This window comes from Hyperolius riggenbachi, chromosome 7 (assembly GCF_040937935.1).
Source record: "Hyperolius riggenbachi isolate aHypRig1 chromosome 7, aHypRig1.pri, whole genome shotgun sequence".
NCBI lineage: Eukaryota > Metazoa > Chordata > Amphibia > Anura > Hyperoliidae > Hyperolius > Hyperolius riggenbachi.
This window is the reverse complement of record NC_090652.1, coordinates 21,696,883-21,711,655: the sequence shown is the minus strand read 5'-3', so window position 1 is coordinate 21,711,655 and position 14,773 is coordinate 21,696,883. Positions and strand designations below refer to the sequence as shown.

Below are 14,773 nucleotides of genomic sequence, written 5' to 3'. Positions count from 1 at the left end.
CCCAAAAAAGAGTACACCAAAAACCTCTAGTGGATCCCCAAAACGCTTGAGGTTTTTGAAGCAGATTTCAGAGCGATTGTAGGCATGTTTAGAGAATTTTTTTTTAAACATGCCTAGCGTTTTCTGGAGCGTTTTTATGTAGCAGATTTCATATATTTTTACAGTAAAGCTGTTACTGAACAGCTTCTGTAACAAAAACTCCTGGTTGGCACAGCCCGGTTGGTCGTGGTGGTTTGGATGCTTTGGCACAGTTTGGAGTTTATGGAGAGGTGTGGAGCTTTGGATTGTCCCACTGTGGAAGTTTGTGGAGGGTGTGGATGGCTTTGGGCTGGGCGCTCTCTGCTTGGAGGTGGGAGGGAGCCGTTTGTTTGTTTAGCTATTTATTTTTCCTTCTCTGTGGTGCCTCTTGTGCATCGCCCTGTTGTCTCCCTGTGGGCGCCTGTATCTGTTACTGTCGGGAAGCAGCTTGCTGGCTGGACAGAGGTGACTTAAGGTCGGGGTTGCCGGGGAGGGGGTGATTGGGGACAGTACTGAATGGGTGTGTGGATATGTAGTGCATTATTTATTTTAATATACAGCATAATCACTATAAAAAAAAAAAAAAAAAAAAAAAAAATCTGCAAAACCGCTCTGATGTAGCGTTTTCCAGAGCGGTTTGAGCTTTTCCTATACTTTACATTGAACCAGAAACGCGTCTGCAAACCGCAAAAATGCTGCAGGACCCACGTGTGCGGTTTGTTAAAAACTTCAAACCGCTGGTGTGCACCATCCCATTCAGATACATTAGCCAAGCGTTTTCACAGGTGGCAGCGGTTTTGAAAACACTACCAAAAACTCTTGGTGTGCACCAGGCCTCACTCTGTTTAGTGATCAGTAAAATGTTCTTGTAACCGTGGGAGGGATTCAGATGTAGCCACTCAAAGCCTCTAGTCCTTTACCTGCTGTCACTTAGTTGATCAGCTGCTGTCACTTTATTTTTGGTTCGGTTTCTCTCACTTCCTGGGTCAGTGAAAGTGTGTCAGTTCGGAGAATATTTTCTTTCTGGTCACTCCTCAGTATAATATTATTTTCGTGTGGAGAGACTGAATATTAATGCTTCGTTCAAATCCACCCAGAAAAATGTTCACATTTGTAAAAAAATTAGATTTTTTGCCCTCGCTGGTCAGTGTGACCTCATCACAAGACTTCTAACCAAAGTGTTGTCACCAGAAGAGCCTGTGGAACCTCTACACAGGTTGTCATGCAAAAAATAAGGGGGTGGGTATAGCAGGGTGCACCATACCACTTTGCCAGTCTGCGTGCCACCCAAAGTGTACAAACAAATGTTAAAAAGTGCATTGTGATCTAGCTTAGTCTGTGCTCACTTGCTGAAGAATTGAAAAGTAAATATGACTCCCAATTATTGACTGAACATACAGTACTGTAGTATACTTTATGTGCTTGAGTACAACCATTTCTGATATAGTAAATTTCTAATACAGGAAACCATGTTGCCAGATCCCTTGGAGTTTACTATAAAGGGATTCTACTGTATTGTGTACTTATACAGTGCCCACATCTTCTGCAGAGTTTTTACACATAGCATATTTATTCATGTCGCTTATTATCTCTCACAATCTAACCCCTACCATGGTCTGAGGCCATTTTTTTTATGGGGGGGAAGGGGGCCATTGGATGTGAGAGGAAACTGAAGTGCTTAGAGGAAACCCAGAAACCCACGCAGCCTTGTTGTATGAATCCAGGGCTGTCAAACTCGGAAATACAAAGTCGGCCAAAATTGTACACTGGAACCAAGTCGCAGGCAAACCTCCATGTCTACTGGTCACCTTCTCCCTTATAAAATTCCCTGCTGTCTAGTGGTCCTCCTCCCTCCCCTATACAGTTCCTTGGTGTCTAATGCCCCTCTCCGACCCCTATACAGTTCCCTGGTGTCTAGAGGCCTCCACCCTCCCCTATACAGTTCCCTGGTGTTAGTGCCCCCCACCCTACCCTATTTCCCTAGTGTTTAGTGCTTTCCTGCTACCTCCCCATATGGCTTCCCCAGTGTTCTAGGGTTTCACCTTTTTATGTGGCTTCCCTGGTGGTCTAGAGAGGACCAAACATAATGCAAAGTGGAGAAACCACTTGATGGCCAAATGTAATGGCTCTGAGGGCCAGATTTGGCCCGCGGGCCGGAGTTTGACATGTATGTATTAATAGAATTACAGTAAATCATCTTTCTAACCAAAACTAACATCACACCAGTTTGTTTCCAGACCAGCCAGGTGAGAACTCGGCACCCGACATTGTGCTGAGGAACTGGGCACAATGCTGGGGGTTGGGGTGCAGCTGCGGTGGGGTAAAACAGTTATTTTGGGCGCTCGCTAGCGCTGAGTAAATTGGACCCTGGCTGTTTTGGCAAGCTATTACTTAAAGTGCATCCGAACTCAGAACTTCCTCTCTGCTCTAAAAGATAAGCAACAACATAACCTTTAAAGAAAAATATTTCTTTGTTACAGCTGATACAAATCCTGCCATAAATCTGCAGTGTGTCTACATCCTGCTTTCATGGAAACAGACATATTGTTAACATCCTGTGTTTACCAATGAGCTCTCTGCCGTGGCTGACAGAGCTGAGGGATCAAATTACAACTAGTGATTAGTCACAAATGAGGGGGAATTAAACAGGCTAAACTCTCTAAATACATACAGGGTGGACTTCTCTATGTTTTCCTTCTGTGCTGTGCAAGAGTTCAGGCCCACTTTAATCAGCTATTAGATGCCTAATTTCAAGGAGTGTCAGGGCTTGGGTATCAGATTTATAGGGCAACAGGGTAAGGATAGGAGGTTTAATATTTAGGGGTAGGGTAGAGTTGATAGGGTTAGGAGGTTAGGGCTAGGGGTTTAGGAAGGGGTTTGCAATTGGTTAGGGTGAGGTGTGAGGCTATTCAAAAGGGAAAGGGGGTGTTTAGGGACTGGGAATCAGTTAGAAAACCAGGCTGAAAAACCTCCACGGCTCCCAGCGTGTCACGTAACCCAACATGGGTCAGGTGACATGCCGGGAGCCTTACACGGAGTATGTCAGAAAGCCACTAGGCTACAGGAAGGTTAGAAGATGGTGCTGGAGGCTTGGTGAGTATTGCACGGTGAGGGGGGGTTCGGCTGGTTGCTCAAGCGACCGGCAAGCACACATATCTGGCATCAGGCCATCCCCGCCGACGCCGGACACCGGGACTTTACCTATCTGCATTACATGGGCCCCAAGTTTGGCAATAGAGGTGTGTGCCTTTAAGGCTGACATACCTTTGTAATGTTTCTGTGGCTGCAGTCTCCACCGGTTCCTGAATCCTCCCCGGTAAAATCCTCAATGTAAATGTTGAGGATTCACAGATGGGAAGAAGCTGCACTCCTCCCCTTTGTTGGTCATCTCCGCCCTTCCATGTGCAGGCTCCACCCAGCTCCTCTGTGTGCAGAGAGCAAGCCACATGAGCTGAGCCCTCCGCAATGCCATGGAAGTAATTCTGGGGTCGCAGCCATCATGTCACTGAGGACTGTAGATTACAGTTATTTTTTTTTTTTTTTTTTTTTAACCACCGATCAAATAAGATGCCCCTCTATTAAATGCATGCAGTGTAGGAACTTTTGGCCTATAGCTAGGTGATATCTACCCCCATTGTCTCCCCAAATGCCGAGCTCTGTGACCTAACTTACTGTTGCAATGGATATATATATATATATATATATATATATATATATATATATATATATATATATATATATATATATATATATATATATATATATATATATATATATATATATTATTTGACCCCTCACTGATTTTGTAAGTTTGTCCAATGACAAAGAAATGAAAAGTCTCAGAACAGTATCATTTCAATGGTAGGTTTATTTTAACAGTGGCAGATAGCACATCAAAAGGAAAATCGAAAAAATAACCTTAAATAAAAGATAGCAACTGATTTGCATTTCATTGAGTGAAATAAGTTTTTGAACCCTCTAACAATAAAAGACTTAGTACTTAGTGGAAAAATCCTGGTTTGCAAGCACAGAGGTCAAACGTTTCTTGTAATTGATGACTAAGTTTGCACACATTTTAGGAGGAATGTTGGTCCACTCCTCTTTGCAGATCATCTCTAAATCCCTAAGGTTTTGAGGCTGTCTCTGTGCAACTCTGAGCTTGAGCTCCCTTCATAGGTTTTCTATTGGATTAAGGTCCGGAGACTGACTAGGCCACTCCATGACCTTAATGTGCTTCTTCTTGAGCCACTCCTTTGTTGCCTTTGCTGTATGTTTTGGGTCATTGTCGTGCTGGAACACCCATCCACGACCCATTTTCAGTTTCCTGGCAGAGGGAAGGAGGTTGTCATTCAGGATTTCACGATACATGGCTCCGTCCATTTTCCTGTTGCGATTAAGTTGTCCTGTGCCCTTAGCAGAAAAACACCCCCAAAGCAAAATGTTTCCACCCCCATGCTTGACGGTGGGGACGCTGTTTTGGGGGTCATAGGCAGCATTTTTCTTCCTCCAAACACAACGAGTTGAGTTAATGCCAAAGAGCTCTATTTTGGTCTCATCAGACCACAGCACCTTCTCCCAGTCACTCACAGAATCATTCAGGTGTTCATTGGCAAACTTCAGACGGGCCTGCACATGTGCCTTCTTGAGCAGGAGGACCTTGCGAGCCCTGTAGGATTTTAATCCATTGCGGTGTAATGTGTTTCCAATGGTTTTCTTGGTGACTGTGGTCCCTGCTAATTTGAGGTCATTCACTAACTCCTCCCGTGTAGTTCTAGGATGCTTTTTCACCTTTCTCAGAACCATTGACACCCCACGAGGTGAGATCTTGCGTGGAGCCCCAGAGCGAGGTCGATTGATGGTCATTTTGTGCTCCTTCCATTTTCGAACAATCGCACCAACAGTTGTCACCTTCTCTCCCAGCTTCTTGCTAATGGTTTTGTAGCCCATTCCAGCCTTGTGCAGGTCTACAATTTTGTCTCTGACATCCTTGGACAGCTCTTTGGTCTTTCCCATGTTGGAGAGTTTGGAGTCTGCTTGATTGATTGATTCTGTGGACAGGTGTCTTTTATACAGGTGACTAGTTAAGACAGGTGTCCTTAATGAGGGTGACTAATTGAGTAGAAGTGTCTAACCACTCTGTGGGAGCCAGAACTCTTAATGGTTGGTAGGGGTTCAAAAACTTATTTCACTCAATGAAATGCAAATCAGTTGCTATCTTTTATTTAAGGTTATTTTTTCGATTTTCCTTTTGATGTGCTATCTGCCACTGTTAAAATAAACCTACCATTCAAATGATACTGTTCTGAGACTTTTCATTTCTTTGTCATTGGACAAACTTACAAAATCAGTGAGGGGTCAAATAATTATTTCCTCCACTATATATGTGTATATATATATATATATATATATATATATATATATATATATATATATATATATATATATATATATATATATATATATATATATATATATATATATATATATATATATATATATATATATATATATATATATATATATATATATATATATATATATATCAATTTTATTGGAATTCCGCGTGAAAGACCAATACAAAGTGGATCGAAAATCGTACATCATTCCAAACATTTTTTACGAATCAATAACTGAAAAGTGGTGTGTGCGTAATTATTCAGCCCCCTGAGTCAATACTTTGTAGAATCACCTTTTGCGGCAATTACAGCTGCCAGTCTTTTAGGGTATGTCTCTACCAGCTTTGCACATCTAGAGACTGAAATCCTTGCCCATTCTTCTTTGCAAAACAGCTCCAGCTCAGTCAGATTAGATGGACAGCCTTTGTGAACAGCAGTTTTCAGATCTTGCCACAGATTATCGATTGGATTTAGATCTGGACTTTGACTGGGCCATTCTAACACATGAATATGTTTTGTTTTAAACCATTCCATTATTGCCCTGGCTTTATGTTTAGGGTCATTGTCCTGCTGGAAGGTGAACCTCCGCCCCAATCTCAAGTCTTTTGCCGTCTCCAAGAGGTTTTCTTCCAAGATTGCCCTGTATTTGGCTCCATCCATCTTCCCATCAACTCTGACCAGCTTCCCTTTCCCTGCTGAAGAGATGCATCCCCCGAGCATGATGCTGCCACTACCATATTTGACAGTGGGTATGGTGTGTTCAGAGTGATGTGCAGTGTTAGTTTTCCGCCACACATAGCATTTTGCATTTTGGCAAAAAAGTTCCATTTTGGTCTCATCTGACCAGAGCACCTTCTTCCACATGGTTGCTGTGTCCCCCACATGGCTTGTGGCAAACTGCAAACAGGACTTCTTATGCTTTCTGTTAACAATGCCTTTCTTCTTGCCACTCTTCCATAAAGGCCAACTTTGTGCAGTGCATGATTAATAGTTGTCCTATGGACAGATTCCCCCACCTGAGCTGTAGATCTCTGCAGCTCGTCCAGAGTCACCATAGGCCTCTTGACTGCATTTCTGATCAGCGCTCTCCTTGTTCGGCCTGTGAGTTTAGGTGGATGGCCTTGTCTTGGTAGGTTTACAGTTGTGCCATACTCCTTCCATTTCTGAATGATTGCTTGAACAGTGCTCCGTGGGATGTTCAAGGCTTTGGAAATCTTTTTGTAGCCTAAGCTTGCTTTAAATTTCTCAATAACTTTATCCCTGACCTGTCTTGTGTGTTCTTTGGACTTCATGGTGTTGTTGCTCCCAATATTCTCTTAGGCAACCTCTGAGGCCGTCACAGAGCAGCTGTATTTGTACTGATATTAGATTACACACAGGTGCACTCTATAAAGTCATTAGCACTCATCAAGCAATGTCTATGGGCAACTGACTGCACTCAGGCTAAAGGGGGCTGAATAATTACGCACACCCCACTTTGCAGTTATTGATTTGTAAAAAATGTTTGGAATCATGTATGATTTTCATTCCACTTCTCACGTGTACACCACTTTGTGTTGGTCTTTCACATGGAATTCCATTAAAATTGTTTCATGTTGGTGGCAGTAATATGACGAAATGTGGCAAACTTGAAGCAGGGCGAATACTTTTGCAAACCAGTGTGTGTGTGTGTGTGTGTGTGTATGTATGTATGTATGTATGTATGTATGTATGTATGTATGTATGTATGTGTATATATATATATATATATATATATATAATCTATCATACACGTGTGTTCACGCTCTCCCTCTCTCCTTCCCTGGCTGTCCTACAGGCTAGCTGTAATCATCCTGGAAGCAGGAGGGGTGGTGATACATCCTGCCTGTGTGTATGTATCTTCCACACCCATCTACTGCATGTAAGAATAACTACAGAGTTGAAAATTTAAGGACTGGAGTGATAAGAGAACACTGGCAATGTGAAAGCTTATCACTACATGTTAATAAGGCACTACATGTTAATTAATTTAGTGAATTAACACTGAAAATACCAATCAATGTGTGGTGATGTTTTCACCTGCCTTATAATGACTAGTATAATCTTAGTGAATTGTGGCCAATGTTCTGTATCTGATTGTTATTTCTCCAATAGATGGGCGGGATGTTGGGAAGACCTTGGAAGGAGGTGCAGAAGATGACGGCATCCCAGGATATTCTTCAGGAGGAAATCTCATTGCTGGAGATAGAAATCACAGACTTTACCACAAGGATGGATGGCTGAATCCTGCGCAATCTTCTGATAAAGTGTATCCTTTCATCCCAAATATCCATCCGAGATCTCTCAGCGCCGATGATCCTACTAACGATGGAGCCCAAAAGATCTTTCCATGCACTGACTGTGGTAAAATTTACAGCAAAAAATCTTACCTGGTAAGACACCAGAGAAGCCACACGGGGGAGCGTCCTTTTGCGTGTTCTGAGTGTGAGAAATGTTTCTCTAAGAAAGATAACCTGTCCAGACACCAGAGGAGTCACACAGGAGAGCGTCCTTATTCGTGTTCTGAGTGTGGGAAATGCTTCAGTACGAAAGACAACCTTCTCTTGCACCAGAGAAGTCACACGGGGGAGCGGCCTTATTCATGTACAGAGTGTGGGAAGACTTTCACTCAGAATCAGAGCTTACAGAGACACCAGAGAATCCACACTGGTCTCTGCCCTTATTCCTGTTCAGAGTGTGGGAAAAGTTTTTCCAAGCACTATAACCTCATCATGCACCAGAGAAATCACACAGGGGTGCGTCCTTTTTCGTGTTCTGAGTGTGGGAAATCTTTCCCTAAGAAAATCGACTTTCTGAAACACCACAGAAGCCACACAGGGGAGCGTCCTTATTCCTGTTTAGAGTGTGGGAAATGTTTCTCGCGAAGAGATAACCTCGTCCGGCACCAGAGAAGTCACACGGGTGAGCGTCCTTATCCGTGTACGGAATGCAAGAAGTCTTTCAGTGAGAAGCGATCCCTCCTCAGACATCAGAGCGTCCACACGGGCGAGCGGCCTCATTCGTGTTCAGAGTGTGGGAAAAGCTTTTCCAAGAAAACCTCCTACCTTCAACACAGGAAAATCCACATGGCTGAGAATCCTTATTTATGTTTGTAGCCGATATGATCAAGGAGTTAAAAACATTTTACGAAATTTGGTTGCAATTTGTATGCATCAGGAGTAGGAAAAGGTCTGTTTGAAACACAACCACACAACCTTGTGACTTTGAAGCAGTATGAATTCCAGCTTTTCTTCTTTACTCTAAAACAGGGGTAGGGAATCTATGGCTCAGGAGCCAGATGTGGCTCTTTTGATGGATTCATCTGGCTCACAGACAAATCAGTAGGGGGTTGATTTATTAAGCTGCACTTCTCAAGCAGTGCAGCTTAGCGTGACAGCGCAAGTACAATTTTCAAAGTAGACACACTACTGCTGTAGCATTCACTACTAACTTACTCGCACTCCCCTCAAAACTAACAGCCGCTCAGATTGTCCGACACTGGACCCTGTCAGGTCCAGTGACTTTGTAGGACGAGATCCCTACACTTTGATTTATCCAATAGGCTGCTTGTCACTTGACAAGCAGCCTATTGGGCCAAAGTGTGGGGATCTCGTCCTATAAAGTGAATCAACTACCCAAGTCAGCTGGCTAATTGTGAAAGCTGTTAGTCGGTATTCCTCCTGTCTGCCTTTCGGGGAAATTGCTGATTTTGCTGAACCCCAAGAGAAGCTGAAGACGTGTCTGACACTTCCACTTCCCGGCAGATCAACTGTATACACATCACCATGGCAACAGGGACATGAGCCCTCTGCAGGCATGCGCTCTGTCTCAGTTTGAAACATATTGTATGGCTCTCACGGAATTGCATTTTAAAATATGTAGTGTTTATGGTTCTCGCAGCCAAAAAAGGTTCCTGACCCCTGCTCTAGTGCCCTAGTCCATGCCTTCGTCACATCAAGGTTAGACTACTGCAACGCCCTCTACACAGGCCTGCATAAGAAAGACTTACGCCGCCTGCAATTAGTACAGAATGCCGCCGCAAGGCTGTTAACGAGCCAACCCTGCCATTGCCACATAACACCAACCCTGAGCGCACTCCACTGGCTACCGATTAAAATGGAGAATTCTGTTTAAGATTGGCTTACTGACATTCAAATCCTTGCACAATCTGGGCCCTGGATACCTAAAGGACTTGTTGCAACTACATCACACCCCCCACAATCTTAGATCAAAAGGACGCAACACCTTGGTCACCCCCAGAGTCCACCTCAAAACCTTTGGAGACAGAGCCTTTTGTCATGCTGCCCCTACACTTTGGAACTCCCTGCCACACCCAATCAGGACAGCTCCATCCCTGGAAGCATTTAAGTCTAAACTGAAAACCTACCTCTTTAGTCTGGCATTCATGAACATCTGACTATCTCCTCTGTAACACAACCCAGCCTGAAACCCTGTAATAATCTGAGACACAGCTATGCGCTTTGAGTCCTATGGGAGAAAAGCGCTTTACAAATGTTATTGTATTGTATATTGTATTGCTCTAAAAGATTATTTACAGCATATAATATACTACCACAATTTTTTTTAACAGAATAGCGTTCAAACAGTTAAGGCTCATACACACATCCAACTTAATGCACAACCAACCGCACAACATAACCAACTGCACAACAAGTTGATTACCCGACAAGTACCTACACACATGCCAACTAACTAAATAACCAACTCCCTTAAATACTATGCATGCAAGCTAAATGACAAACTGCACAACATGTCTGTGTTCAAAAACAACAAAGTTGTTCAAAAGACTTGTACACACATGGCCAACCTGCCTTATAGTTGGTCAGATTGATCCTCCGGTTGGATCTGGCAAACAACCGATTATCAGTAGGTCATCTGTACACACACCCAACTTATCTTCCAACAGGAGCGCATTAAAAACGACGCTGGAGATTTGGGCGCAGCCCTCGTCACCATAGGTCGTGATAGGAATTACGTCTATAGCTGCACTCATTGAATGATTCGGACGCTGTCAGAAGGCGCAACCCAAATTACTATAAAAACACTGTAATTTGACCGCAGCGGAAGCCAAATTACACCTTACAACCACTATCCATGGTGGCCCGGAAGGGGAATAGTAATAAACGCCGCTGGGACTTGTGCAGGAGCAGGGTGAGCCGTATTTCGGCTTTATCCTGCTCCCAAATCTCCCGGCGGCCGATTCATATGTACTCTTCCAACAGACAAGTTTGGAAGATAGTTGGACAGATTGTTGGTAATTTTTCAATAGAAAGCTCCCTGCAGGGAGATCCGCATCCGAATAGGTGATATTATCTTGTGTTTACTTAATTGTAGCAAGAGAGGAATGTAAACATTCCCTGGCAGTGCTGAAACTCCTTCTAACCTGTCTAGATCAGCAGGCAGCTCAGAAATAATCACTGGGTACATTACAATATATAAATACTGCAGCTATTAAAGGATACCTGAAGTGACATGTGACATGATGAGATAGACATGGGTATGTACAGTGCCTAGCACACAAATCACTATGCTGTGTTCCTTTTTTTCTTTCCCTGCCTGAAAGAGTTAAATATAAGGTATGTAAGTGGCTGACTCAGTCCGGCCTCAGACAGGAAGTGACTACAGTGTGACCCTCACTAATACCCTCACGGGCGCGCACCCCGAACTGTCGCCCGTCGCTGATGTCGCCAGGTGATTGAACTGCTCAATCGCCTGGCGACAGTCGCCGCCGCAACTGTCGCTAGTCCGCGTGAGTACGCGGACTAGCGACATCAACCTCCATTGAAGTATACGGAGCTTCCGGTGGGGGGAGGAGGAACATCGGCGACAGCTTCCGTCGCGCCGCTGGTCCCTCTTCCGCGTGTGTGCGCGGAGGGACCTGGCGAGGAGCTGTCGCCGGCCTGTCGCCCACACGCTCGCGTGTGCTGGCGACAGGCCCTAAAAGTTGCCCGTGAGTATGGGCCATAACTCTTTCAGGCAGAGAAAGAAAAAAAAGGAACACAGCACAGTTATTCGTGTGCTAGGCACTGTGCATACACATGTCTATCTCATCATGTCGCATGTCACTTCGGGTATCCTTTAATAAAATGCAATGGCAGCTTTCAGAGCAAATACACTGTACTTTGGGAACTTGTAATTTCTAAACAAATACTACTACTTGGGCACAAAACAAATATGATAACTATATGGATTATAAAAAGTTGGAAAACACGTTTATTGAATACAGCTGAGTGCTCGGCGTTGCCGGGGTATGTATTTGGCTGATGTTTTCTCCGCCCACTTTTTCTAACACACACAATTACTCAATGACCAAGTTTGTGAGATCAATAATTTGCATTGGAATGAAAAAAATCTGATTGGCTGTTTGTGGCTCCTCCCCCTTTTCTGAATTTGAATCCCAGTGACCCAATGACCAACTGTATCAGGTGTGAGGCCTGTACCATTAACAGTGTCAGAATGGCAGCAATTGAATATTCCCCTTGAAAAGCAATAAATGAATTTGGATTGAGTTTTGTAGGCTCCACCCTCTTTTATGAATATTAATCCCAGTCACCCAACTGTGCAAAGTTTGAGAACCCTACCAATAAGAGTGTAAGAATGGCTGCAGTTTACATTTTCCCAGTGAAATGTGTATTTGTATTTGTTTCCACCCACTGATGACCCAGCATTGCCTGAGTATGTATTTGGCTGGTGTTGGCTCCGCCCACTTTTTCTAACAGTAACAGACAATTACTTAATTACTCAATGACCAAATTTGTGTGCTTTGCAGTCTTTGGCATCAATAATTTGCATTGAAATGAAACAAATCTGATGGGCTGTTTGTGTCTCCACCCCTTTTCTGAATTTGAACCCCAGTTACCCAATAAATAACTGTACCCAGTTTAGGGCTTGTGCCATTAACAGTGCAAGAATGGCAGTAATGAAATATTCCCCTTTAAAATCAATAGATTAATTTTGATTGATTTGGCTGGTTTTAGCTCCGCCCACTTTTTCTAACCCTAACACACAAATACTCAATGACCAAGTTTGTGAGCTTTGGGGGTCTTTGTCATCAGTAATTTGTATATTCCCATAGAAATTAAACAAATCAGATTGGCTGTTTGTGGCTCCGCCCCTCTCCAGCATTTGAAATCCAGTCACCCAATTACCAACTGTAGCAGGTTTGAGACATCTGTTATTAACAGAGGAAAAATTGAAGCAATTTAAATATTCCCCTTGAAAATCAACAGGTGAATTTTGATTGGCTATTATAGGCTCCACCCACTTCCCATAATATTAATCTCAGTCACCCAGTGGCCATCTGGGCAAAATTTGAGAACCCTACCATTAACAGTGTAAGAATGGCTGCAGTTTATATTTTCCTAGTGAAATTTGTTTTTGGCTCCGCCCACTTTTTGTAACCTTGACACACAGTCACTCAATGACCAAGTTTGTGAACTTTGGGGTCCTTGGTATCAATAATTTGTAATTTACCAGTGAGATGAAACAAATCGGATTGGCTGTTTGTAGCTCCACCCCTTTTCTGAATTTGAACTCCAGTGACCCAATGACCAACTGTAGCAGGTTTGAGGCTTGTGCCATTAACCGTGCAAGAATGGCAGCAATTTAAATATTCCACTTGAAAATCATGCCAATAACAGAATGGCTGAAATCAATCTAAGAAATCTCATTGGCTGTTTGTGGCTCCGCCCCCTTTAGTGAATTTGGACCCCAGTCACCTATCAGGTAAGAGGCCTCTGCCATTAACAGTGTAAGAATGGTAGCAGTGTAAATATTCCCCAAATCAATAGGTGAAATTTGATTGGCTGTTGTTGGCTCCACTCACATTTCTGAATATTAATCCCAGTCACCCAGTGGCCCACTGTGTCAAGTTTGGGAACCCTGCCATTAACAGTGTAAGAATAGCTGCAGTTTATATTTTCCCCTGGAAAAAAATTTAGTTGTTGGCTCCACCCACTTTTTCTAACCTTGACATACAGTCACTCAATGACCAAGTTTATGAGCTTTGGGCTTTTGGTATCAATAATTTGTATATTCCCATTGAAATTAAACAAATCTGATTGGCTGTTTTTGGCTCTGTCCCCTTTCCAAATTTGAACCCCAGTCACCCAGTGACTAACAGTACCAGGTTTGAGGCATCTGCTATTACCAATGTAAGAATGGCAGCAATGTAAATATTCCCTTTGAAAATCAACAGGTGAATTTTAATTGGCTGTTGTAGGCTCCACCCACTCTTGAATATTCATCCCAGTCACCAACTGTGCAAAGTTTGAGAACCCTGCCAGTAACAGTGTAAGAATGGCAGCAGTTTTAATATTCCCCTTGAAAATCAACAGGTGAATTTTAATTGGCTGTTGTAGGCTCCACCCACTCTCTTGAATATTCATCCCATTCACCCAGTGACCAAGTGTGCCAAGTTTGAGAACCCTGCGATTAACAGTCTAAGAATGGCTGCAGTTTACATTTTTCCATTTTGAAATGAACGGCTGAAATTTGATTGGCTGCTTTATGCTCCGCCCACTTTTCCTGGATTTGTAACCTCGGTCACCAAGTGACCACTTGTGCCATGTGTGGGGACTCTGGCTTGATTACTGGGAGAATGGCAGCCTTTTACATTTTTTCCATTGACATGAATGGGTGGAATCTGATTTGCTGTTTGTAGCTCCGCCCACGTGTGCAGGGGGGATGCGAGACCCCCAGAACATATCATCCCAGGTAGTAAGGGATCAGTATACCAAGTTTCGTTCAAATCGGTCAAGCCGTTTTTTGCGTGATCGCGGCACACGCGCACACACATACACACGATTTTATATATATATTGATTACGTCAGAGTTTAATACCACCTCCTCCTAAGGCAGAGGCATCAGTCACATGAAGCGTGACGTGGAACGCACCACCGTGACTCTCCGATTGTCATGGTACTGAAAGGCATTATTATTATTCAAACAATAACACCAGTCATAGCACTGTTACTGCCCCTATTTGGCACGATGTAGTTTGTATGACCATATTAGCCAGTTTCCTTCCTGCAGGATCTAACTCCCTCTCACTTCAGCTCCCAGCAATGAAGATACTCTGGCCCTTATGCAATACACTTTTTTCCTGAGTTATCTCCTAGGAGATAATTTTTATATTCTCTTTTAAACGTTTTACAATTGAAGAAGTACCGAAAAGTTGGTGAAAAAGTACTATTAAGATTATTCTGATTAATTTTTCATTAGGATGTTGTTTTTCTTTTTTTTTATAGTTTAATAAAGAAATACATCAGTATGGCATGTTTATTTCTGTAAGCTGCAGTGAGACTTTTAGTTCATTTTTA

At 43.1% G+C, this 14,773-nt stretch overlaps 1 protein-coding gene across 1 annotated transcript in view; it reads left to right on the top strand.

The window, feature by feature from the left end:
• LOC137525939 (zinc finger protein 605-like) overlaps positions 1-10,937 on the top strand; it is a 59,945-nt gene extending 49,008 nt beyond the window's left edge. The window contains exon 10 of the mRNA XM_068247147.1: positions 7,548-10,937. Coding sequence (XP_068103248.1) covers positions 7,548-8,548 — 1,001 coding nt within the window. The 3' untranslated portion in view covers positions 8,549-10,937. The remainder of the gene's footprint in view (positions 1-7,547) is intronic.
• Positions 10,938-14,773: the final 3,836 nt, after the last annotated feature.